The 11476-nt window shown below is 42.6% G+C and overlaps 1 protein-coding gene across 1 annotated transcript; it reads left to right on the top strand.

Annotated features, from left to right (window-relative positions):
* The first annotated feature begins 10590 nt into the window (after positions 1-10590).
* LOC145007425 (uncharacterized) lies at positions 10591-11212 on the top strand. Its single transcript, XM_078966363.1, has 2 exons — positions 10591-10681; positions 10749-11212. Exons 1-2 carry the CDS (start codon positions 10591-10593, stop codon positions 11210-11212), a joined length of 555 nt encoding a protein of 184 aa, XP_078822489.1.
* The last annotated feature ends 264 nt before the right edge of the window (positions 11213-11476 follow it).

Raw genomic sequence — 11476 nt, forward strand, 5'->3', positions numbered from 1 at the left:
TCCCATTGTTGTTTCCAGAGCTTTGTGCAGAACTCTTTGATGGAAATAGTACCTCTGGCAATCTCAGCTAAGCCACATCCCAAACACCATCGGGACATGGATCATCTTCTTTCCATGTCGCACCACTACAACTTATGGACACCCCTTCTGTTAACATAGATGAGGATGATATCTTTTCCAATCAAACCACTTAGCCACCACCTTCTGCTGCTTCACCTTCTGGTAACCCCAACAAAAGAGCTAAACCCTCAACTCCTAGACCTCGAGCTGCTAGTGCCTCACCTGAGCCACCTTCTAGTGTCTCCCCTAAAGCTTCTATTACTGCTGATGATTTAGCATTGGAGATGCAGAAAGCTCTACGACATTTGACTCGAGGGCCAACAATTCCCCAATGTTTAGAGAAGCTAGAGTTACTCAAGTTAGGCCCGGTAGACCCTCTACGATTTGCTGCTTATCATATTTTTGGAGGGACCATGAATATGAGAGAGTTGTGGATAAATTTGCCTAATGATCCACAAATATTAAGAGGATGGATCGAGATGACAGCTACAAGTTTAGGAGTATTGAAGGATGGAAACATTTTGTAACATCCCAGAATATAGCAAGAGTAGAGTTAAAGGGCTAAAAGTGTAAATCTTGAAGGGCAACTCGGCAGGTCTATGGATGGACTCGGCAAGTAGGGTCGTGACTTTGGTCGCGTGTCAAGTGGTCTACTCGGCGAGTCCAAAGATGGACTCGGCGAGTAGGTACTGAGTGGAGAAAACCCTAAATCCGGGGAATGAGCCCTATTTAAAGAACATTATACACTCTCCCCAGCCTCTTTGATCCCCATTGAAGCGTGATTGTGGAAGCTTGGGGAGGTGTTTGTTGAAGAAATATTGAAGGAGAAGAGGCTTGGATCAAAGGGCTTTGTTTAGATTCAGATCTCTTGCTGTTGGAGGCTTCATTTTGAGGTAATATCTTGTTCTTGGGCTGTGTTCTTCTAGATTCTTCATTTTGGGGTTGTGTAGGAAGCTTAGATTTGTGGCATCTTGAGTTTGAAGGATAGATCTGAGGTTGCTACCTCAGATGTGGAGTAGATAAGGTCTTAAGAGCATTAAAGTCCATGTTCTTGTGTTGTTGATGGAGCTATCTTGTCCCAAACCCCAAACCCTAGAGTAAAAATGCCTAGATCTTCTTGGATTCACGTAAAGATTGCCACTTTACGTGATGGATGGCCTTAGGAGAAGTAGATCTATGGTTTGGATCATCTGCATGGCTTGGAAAGCTTCTGTATGGATTCAGACCCGGTGGTACTCGGCGAGTCACATGGGTGGACTCGACGAGTTGCTTGAAGATGAGCTGGAACTCGACGAGTTGGATGAACAACTTGGCGAGTAGGTTGAAGATAGCCTTAGACTCGGCGAGTCTGTTCTTGGACTCGGCAAGTCTTATCGAAGAGTCCCAATATTTTCTGGTTGAGTCGAGAATCGGTGAGTCAAGGGATGACTCGGTGAGTTGGGTGCGAATGGACTCAGAGTTTTTGGACTCGGAGAGTCTCGGGGTGACTCGATGAGTTGGGTTGCGAAGTGAAGGAGGTTCTGTGTATGAGGACTCGACGAGTCATTGGGTTGATTCGGCGAGTAGAGTCAGTCAGGGGCAGACTTTGACTTTGACCAAGGGTTGACCAGTTGTCTTCCAGGGGTATTTTGGTTATTAAGGGTATTTATTGAGTTGAGTGTTTTGGTATTCAGTGGAGGAGTTCGTGTCGGAGTTTGGAGCAGCAGGATTTTATCCTTTCAGCCGGCAGTTTCGAGGTGAGTTATCCTCACTATATCAACAGGGTCTAAGGCACCAAGGCCGGCCCTTTATCGGATTGAGATCCGAGTATCTGTTGTTATGTTATTGTTCGATATGTTTGCATCCGAGTAGTTAGGATGGTATTCGATAGAGACCTGGTTAAGGTCAGTATCCTGGTAGATAGGATGATGCTTTGCTAGTGACCGGTTAGGTCGGTATCCTGCTTAGAGTATGTTATGCTATGTGATCTGCTGGATCGGTTTGATCGAATATGAACTGTTATATGCTTGTATGTTTATGTGCACATGGTTGTTTGGACTGGAGATGGGTTGAGGCGGTCCTGCTTTGTGCTGTAGGCCAAGATACCCAGGGCGGACCGGTTGTTCCGAAGGCCCAACGAGTGGTCCGGATAGGCTGTAGGCCCCACGAGGGCGGACCAGACGTGCCGAGGCTTGGAGAGTGGACCAGGCCGACTGAAGGCCCGATGCGGGCGGACCAGTCATACTGTAGACTCAGAGAGTGGACCAGGTGAGTTGAAGGCCCGGTGCGGGCGGACCAACCACACTGTAGACTCAAGGGACATGATTGGACTTGGAGAGTGGACCAGGTGAGTTGAAGGCCCGGTGAGGGCGGACCAACCACACTGCAGACTCGAGGGACATGATTGGACACGGAGTGTGGACCAGGTGGACTGAAGGCCCAACAAGGCGGACCAGTCCCACAGTAGACCCGATATGCATGGTTGTTCTGTGATTCGTTATGAGATAGCATGATATGTGTATGGTATATGTGGTTGGTATTTTGGGGGTATGTCACTAAGCTTTCGGGCTTACAGTTGTGGTTTAATGTTTTTTTCAGGTTCTTCAGGAGACCGTGGCAAGGCAAAGGCGTGATCGTACCGCTCCTCATGATTTTGTAGTAACGTGATTCTGGGAATACTCTAAATGATTTGTATTGAAAACCTTTTTGTAATAATTTAATGGAATTGGGTTGTTTTTGAAAATTTTAAATTGGTTGGATTTTTCGGTCGTTACAAGTTGGTATCAGAGCCTTGGTTTGAGTGAATTGGAGGAACACTTGTTTGAGTGAATTGGAGCCTTGTTTACCTGCATGGGATTTAGTAGTGTCTCGGTCAGCCGAGGGCATTGGTTGGTATGAGTAAATGGCAGGCGTGCGGGGCGGGATACAGACCAAGAGCATGTTTGTGCAGGGCCTGGGAGCAGGCCGGGATCGAGTATATATAATGGAGATAGAGTTCGGAACCCCTAGGGGGCTAGAACAATATGCATGGGAGGATTTCCCGGAGAGGTAACGCGGAATGTTGATTGCTAGTTGAGTGGTCCGGAAAGACTGAAGGCCAATGGGCATACCAGTCAGGCCGAAGGCTCGGTGAACGGTCCAGCAAGACTGAAGGCCCTGGAGGGCGGTGTTATGAGAGTGGTCCAGTTTGACTGAAGGCCTGGTAAGGCGGTCCAGTCATGCTGAAGACTCTGCATGTGTCGTTAGATCGGTGCGAGGTAATGGTTTGAGTATGTCGCGATATGTTAGCGTTGCAAGGTCTGGCCCCGGATATTGATCGCAATCAGTGGAGGTAGTGCATAGACTTGAGAGTCTTCTCGGGTGGATTCAGAGTATGAATGGTGCTTGGGATAGCGGTTACGCTATAAAGAGGTGGTGTAGCGTTGGGTGAGCACCGTGGCTCTTGTTGTGGTGACGAGGGGGTCAAGTGCTTTTCCTTGGTAAGGAAAGAGGGAGGAATGTAATTCTGAAGGGGAGTGCAAATTCACGGAAGTGAAAGCGGCAGTGTAGAGTTATGATCGGAGTGGTCCGACGGTGGTCATTGAGCAGCGTGTGCGGTGGGGTATGGGATGACATCATGAGGGGATGTCTGCTGAGGTCGCAGGAGGAAATTCTGAGGTTGTAAAGTCAAGAGGCTCATAAGGGATGCAGGTATGGAGTTTTGTATTCCCAGCTTGATTTCGGTAAAAGATTTGCGTATCAGTGGTTCATCCTGAGGGATGTTTTGAGGGTCGTCAGAGTGATGGGTTTCCTAACCCGAGGGTGCTAGAGCTATTTCAGCATGTGCATTCAATTGCAAGAGGAGAACTCATGGGAGTTGCTCTGAAGAGTGTGTCTTTCTGATAGCATGGAATGGACAGAGTTGGACTCGGATCGGGAATCGGATGGTGCATAGTTATTAATAGCTCATATGGGTCGAGTAATGGTTGTGATTTGGAGCAGTGTTGCATCATGAGTGGTACCCAGTTGTTGTGTGTGGTTATCAGAGGGTAAAACCGGTGCCCGGTTTGAGACGGTGGTCAGGACACCGCAAGGAAACAGAAAGTGAGTTCGAGTTTCGATGGGTATGCCTTGAGGGACCTGGTCCGGTTAAGGCCAGGTGGCGTGTTGTGGGAGTATTTTTGGAGATGAGTTGTCGTAGGCTTCGAGGACGAAGCCTAATTTAAGTGAGGGAGAATTGTAACATCCAGGAATAGCAAGAGTAGAGTTAAAGGGCTAAAAGTGTAAATCTTGAAGGGCAACTCGGCGAGTCCATGGATGGACTCGGCGAGTAGGGTCGCGAATTTGGTTGCGTGTCAAGTGGCCTACTCGGCGAATCCAAAGATGGACTCGGCGAGTCCATGGATGGACTCGGCGAGTAGGGTCGCGAATTTGGTCGCGTGTCAAGTGGCCTACTTGGCGAATCCAAAGATAGACTCGGCGAGTAGGTGCTGAGTGGAGAAAACCCTAAATCCAGGGAATTAGCCCTATTTAAAGAACATTATACCCTCTCCCCGGCCTCTTTGATCCCCATTGAAGTCCAGAAACCCTAGAAAGCGTGATTGTGGAAGATTGGGGAGGTGTTTGTTGAAGAAATCTTGAAGGAGAAGAGGCTTGGATCAAAGGTCATTGTTTAGATTCGGATCTCTTGCTGTTGGAGGCTTCATATTGAGGTAATATCTCGTTCTTAGGTTGTGTTCTTCTAGATTCTTCATTTTAGGGTTGTGTGGGAAGCTTAGATTTGTGGCATCTTGAGTTTGAAGGATAGATCTGAGGTTGCTACCTCAGATCTGGAGTGGAAAAGGTCTTAAGAGCATTAAAGTCCATGTTCTTGTGTTGTTGATGGAGCTATCTTGTTCCAAACCCCAAACCCTAGAGTAAAAATGCCTAGATCTTCTTGGATTCACGTAAAGATTGCCACTTTAAGTGATGGATGGCCTTAGGAGAAGTAGATCTATGGTTTGGATCATTTCCATGGCTTGGAAAGCTTCTGTATGGATTCAGACCTGGTGGTACTTGGCGAGTCACATGAGTGGACTCGACGAGTTTGTCACAACTAGAAATTTTGTGTCTTGTAATCACTACATTCAAGTAAAGGTTGAATCAAAAACTTAAGAGCATGTGTGATACCTATTATTATGACATCAAAAACTTCAATCAAATACATCATACAAGTACTACAAATGGTCATCAAGAAATTGGAAACCCTAGAAGTCCTCGTTTAAGTCCATTTTGGACTAGGACTTCCTTATTGGACCCAAATGGACCAATAAGCTTCCAATTTGACTATCATGGGCTTAGAACCCTTAAATGGGCTCTAATTGAAACCACATTAATTTATTTCAACATTATGGGCCATATTAGGCCTAGAATGAAATGAATTAAAAGCTTTGATCTATGAATAACCGAAACTAGCCCAACAAAAGGTGAAAATCATATTATATTTTTTTAGGTTAAAACTCATCTAACTTAACTTTTATATGGGCTTGAGGGCATTGAAGCCCAAATTTTCTTTTTCCTTTCACATTCTCGGCCCAAGGCCCAAGTCCAAGAAGAAATGGAGAAGTGTTGACTATTTGCATGCCACCTCACCTATATCCAACATGTTTCCATGCACCTCTCATACTTCTAGGAGCATATCACTTCAAAGATCACTTCTTCTTTCCCTCTCACTCACTCTCGGCCGAAACACACACACACACATACACAAATATCTCACAAATTCTCTCTAGAATACTCAAGAACACATCCTTCCTCTCCACTCAAAAATCTCGAAAATTAGGAGGCTTTCAAGAGGATATTTCCACAAACTCTTCATCTAAGGTAAGGTTATGCTTGGATCTATGACTTAGATTCTTTGTTTTATCAAAATCTCTTCCTAATCCATGCAAAAATCGTGATCTTGCATCCTAGAAAACTCCATAAACTCGAAAACTTCATTAAGGGGTGCTAGGGTCAAAAATCACCAAGCTTTCTTCCATCCTTTCTTCAAAAACCGAATCAACATCCAACGGTGAGCTTCATACCCCCTTATTTTCGGTTTTTATAAGTTTTTGTGGGGGAGAACACAAGCAAAGGTGTAAATCTATCATTATGTGTATGCCTTGTATGATTTCTATGCTTATATGTGTGTTTTGTATGATTATGATGTTGGATCTAATCATGAATCACTAAAAACCGAGATATACTTTATATTAAGTGATGTTAGTATAAAATATACTACTACATACGAAGTATACCAAGAAAAATAGCTAAGTGGCTTAACAACACATACTTTGGACTAAAAACTCATTTTTTAGACATAAAATGTCAAAGATACAAAGTTGAAGGGCCCAAAATGAAATATTTCGAAATCTGATGGGTGAGATGAGTCAAAACAGTTTCCATAATGTATTTTCTGAAAATATACTCTTTTGGAGGATTAAAAACATAAATTTCAAGCTTAATGGGCTAAAAATAACATTTTCGGCCCAATAGGGCCCAATATGCAAAATTTCCCAAACTTGAGGGGCTGAACCTTGTTTTTCTGTAAAACAGTGGGTTATTAGTGTTCTAAGTACATTTCAAAGGTCAAGAATGCTTTCCATAGTTAAAAAGGACCAAAGTTGCAAAAATTTTCCAATTTGGGCCAAAAGTGTAAAAATTGCGAAATAAAGGGGCTACAACCGAGAAAATTGTATTTTCAGGGTCTAAAACTGTTTTCAACTAAAAAGGTGCTGGAAAATATCAATTTCATTAAGTTTTGATGTTAAAATGCCAAGAAAAATGGTTTAAGGTCTAAATCGGAAATTAATTTACTTAAAGGGGTGAAAAAGTAAATTTACAAAATAAAGAGGGGTTGTAAACAGAAAATTTTCAATCATAATTCAATACACTCGTTGTGAATAAAGACTGACACTACGACTCTCGGTGAATTACAATACACAATATCACCAACAATCGTTATCAAACGAATTGATTCGGTCTCGAATCAATAACAAATCCGAAACCACTAACACTACGACGCTCAATACACACATGGAACTCTCGGAACTCTATACTCTCGTGGAACTACTCAATACGTCGACATACCTTCCTTAGGCCCAAAAGTTTCAAATCATGCTTGTTTGACCTAGCTAGCCCGGTGACGTGATCTTTAGGCCCAAAGGATACTTGCTTACATGTAGTTGGGTCTAATACGACTTAACCTCGTGTAAAAGGACTTTCAATGGAAAACGTGTTGCTGGTCCCCAAGGGTCCTTCGGTACTGCTAGTAAATTCGGGAACTCGCGATTGCGAGTTGGGCTTCGGGCCCTTCGCATTCGCTATGGTCTTGAACGACGTAGGGAAATACTGAGGGTTTCGCACCTTCTCCTTTTTCCTTCGGTCGTGGGACTACACAAGTTCGGGAGGGTTGGGTTATGTGAATAAGTGCGAGCGACGCCTAAGGGATCGTTTGTACGGTTGTCTACTGGACGTTTTCATTAACATACGTTACAACAATTCACAACCCACTGTATACCCAATGCCTCCGGAGCTCAACGAATACCTCTAACATAACGAAACAACAACACATAAACTAATAAAAGCAAAGTGATAGGAAAACGTCGGGTTTTCCTAGGGTTTTCAACTAGTACACTTACGAACTACATGCCGAATTTTACAACTCGTACGCTTACATCTATAGAAAACAAACAAGCATACTCACGGATCTTCACATATTTTTACACTATATTATTTTCAGAAAATATCGGATTTTCTGGTGGTTTTCAAAACAATACAAACATTGGATTTTAAACATTACTTATGAACTCACCAACATTTCATATGTTGACGTTTTTCCAAAATACTTGTATTCTCAGGTACCAGGTAAAGTGAAGAAGGAATTTTACTCTATGATGTTTTGCGAATGTTTAATTTACCACAAACAATTTTATTTTTGGGCATGTAATATTTTTGGTAACGATGTAATGGATGTTAATTCTATCGGTTGTAATGTTCAAATGCTTGGTAATGATTGATGTTATGTTTCATATATATTCATTGTGATGGTATTCAATTGAGTCACGACAGCCCCCGGACGTTTCCGCCGTCTGGTTCGGGGGTGTGACAGAGTTGCTTGAAGATGAGCTGGAACTCAACGAGTTGGATGAACAACTCGGCGAGTAGGTTGAAGATAGCCTTAGACTCGGCGAGTCTGTTCTTGGACTCGGCGAGTCTTGTCGAAGAGTCCCAATATTTTCTGGTTGAGTCAAGAATCGGTGAGTCAAGGGATGACTCGGTGAGTTGGGTGCGAGTGGACTCAGAGTTGTTGGACTCGGGGTGACTCGGCGAGTTGGGTCACGAAGTGAAGGAGGTTCTGTGTATGTGGACTCGGCGAGTCATTGGGTTGACTCGGCGAGTAGAGTCAGTCAGGGGCAGACTTTGACTTTGACCAAGGGTTGACCAGTTGTCTTCCAGGGGTATTTTGGTAATTAAGAGTATTTATTGAGTTGAGTGTTTTGGTGTTCAGTGGAGGAGTTCGTGTCGGAGTTTGGAGCAGCGGGATCTTATCCTTTCAGCCGGCAGTTTCGAGGTGAGTTATCCTCACTATATCAACAGGGTCTAAGGCACCAAGGTCGGCCCTTTATCGGATTGAGATCCGAGTATCTTTTGTTATGTTATTGTTCGATATGTTTGCATCCGAGTAGTTAGGATGGTATTCGATAGAGACCTGGTTAAGGTCAGTATCCTGGTAGATAGGATGATGCTTTACTAGTGACCAGTTAGGTCGGTATCCTGCTTAGAGTATGTTATGCTATGTGATCTGCTGGATCGGTTTGATTGAATATGAACTATTATATGATTGTATGTTTATGTGCACATGGTTGTTTGGACTGGAGATGGGTTGAAGCGGTCCTGCTTTGTGCTGTAGGCCAAGATACCCAGGGCGGACCGGTTGTTCCGAAGGCCCAGCGAGCGGTCCGGATAGGCTGTAGGCCCCACGAGGGCGGACCAGACGTGCCGAGGCTCGGAGAGTGGACCAGGCCGACTGAAGGCCCGATGCGGGCGGACCAGTCATACTGTAGACTCAGAGAGTGGACCAGGTGAGTTGAAGGCCCGGTGCGGGCAGACCAACCACACTGTAGACTCAAGGGACATGATTGGACTTGGAGAGTGGACCAGGTGAGTTGAAGGCCCGGTGAGGGCGGACCAACCACACTGCAGACTCGAGGGACATGATTGGACACGGAGTGTGGACCAGGTGGACTGAAGGCCCAACAAGGCGGACCAGTCCCACAGTAGACCCGATATGCATGGTTGTTCTGTGATTCGTTATGAGATAGCATGATATGTGTATGGTATATGTGGTTGGTATTTTGGGGTTATCTCACTAAGCTTTCGGGCTTACAGTTGTGGTTTAATGTTTTTTTCAGGTTCTTCAGGAGACCGTGGCAAGGCAAAGGCGTGATCATACCGCTCCTCATGATTTTGTAGTAATGTGATTCTGGGAATACTCTAAATGATTTGTATTGAAAACCTTTTTGTAATAATTTAATGGAATCGGGTTGTTTTTGAAAAATTTAAATTTGTTAGATTTTTCGGTCGTTACAGATTTTCCATTAAGTTTACATATTTGATTGTTTAGGTTTTAATTGCATGTGTTAGAACTATGTGGTTATGTTTTTTGGTTATTTGGTACTTGATGTTATTTGTAGTATGTGGTTATTTGGTACTTGAATGTTATTTGTAGTATTTGGAATTTGAACTATGTGATTATGTATTTTGGTTATTTGGTTATGTTATTTGGTACTTGAGTTTTATATTTTTTATTTGGTACTTGAGTTTTATATTTTCTTTATTTGGAACTTGAACTATGTGATTATATATTTTGGTTATTTGGTTATGTTATTTGGTACTTGAGTTTTATATTTGGTACTTGTGTTGATTAATAGGATCCTAATGGATCACGACAAAAAGATACTAATCAAAATTCTAATGTAATTGTACGTCCGCTATTTTTTGAAAAGGGGTGTAAAACGAGTGCGGTGCAACGATTCGGAAATGACGAGACATGAATTTACGTTAGAGTTACTTAACCGTAATCCTCTACAATGTGTTGAAGTGCTAGGCATGTCCCGTGAATCATTTATCCGGCTGGGTGCTCATTTTAGAGTAAACTACGTGTTAAATGATAGTAAACATGTGTCGGTTGAGGAGAAGATGGCTATGTTTTTTATGATGATCGGTCATAGCCAACGTTATGTGATTATCAAGCGGATATTTCAACACTCAAAGCAAACAGTTCATAAGTCTTTTCATGAAGTGTTGGATAAAATGCTGCTTTTCGCACATGACATTATAGTGCCAACTTCTTTTAATCTGAATCCAAACATTATGGACATAATAGGAGGCTACAACGGGTGTTCAAGGGAGCAGTTGGTGCACTTGATGGCACCTTGATACATGTTGTTGTCCCTGCAAACAAACGGTTTATATATAAGTAAGGGAAAAAGCGATTGTTACCAAAACGTATTGGCAATATGTGACTTCAACATGATGTTTACGTTTGTTATGGTCGGTTGGGAAGGGATAGTACACGATTCTAGAATTTTATCAGAAGCATTAGCAAATCCACATGCACCATTCCTGCTTCCACCACCAGGTAAATTTATGGTTATTTAAATAGTTTTATCTTAGCTTGAAAAAATAAATGACTTTTTTTTTTACAGATAAATATTATCTTTGTGATGCCGCTTATGCAAACATTCGAGGTTTTATGGCACCGTACCATAATGTGAGGTATTGGCTTGGAGATTTCCGTCGAAGACGTGCATTAACGAATAAAGAAAAATTTAACCATGCACACGCAAAACTTCGGAATGTCATTGAGCGTGCTTTTGGTGTCTTGAAAGCACGATTCCCTATATTGAAGAGGATGACACCATTCTCATTGGTTACACAACGAAACATTACCCTAGAATGCTTTGCGCTTCATAATTATATAAGAAGAGAGGAACTACGTGATGAGTTTTTTGCACGATATGACGAACCAAATGTCTCGGTTCAGAATAACAATGCAGTCGTTGATAATGATGAAGATGAGATTCCAACACATGGTACTGCAGCGAATCGTGAATATATGACCCAGTTAAGAGATGAAATTGCCGAACAATTGATGCAAAATATAGAATGAAAATTATTAAAGTTTGATTGTATGAATTTTATTTAAAAATGTTATTGTAAGACTAATTTGGTTGTTTGAATTTTATTTCAATATTTTAAGACTACAATTATTAAATTTTTGGTATTAAAAAACTATTCTCGGTTTATTAAATTATTTTATTTTAAATTTTTAATATCTACAGCAGTCTGCAACCGTTAAAAAAACAAACATGCTTCTCATTACAATCTGCAGCACTTTGGTCCACCTCTTCTGCTGTAGAGGCTGCAGAGGTGG

Source organism: Lactuca saligna, chromosome 7, assembly GCF_052625555.1.
Source record: "Lactuca saligna cultivar CGN05327 chromosome 7, ASM5262555v1, whole genome shotgun sequence".
NCBI lineage: Eukaryota > Viridiplantae > Streptophyta > Magnoliopsida > Asterales > Asteraceae > Lactuca > Lactuca saligna.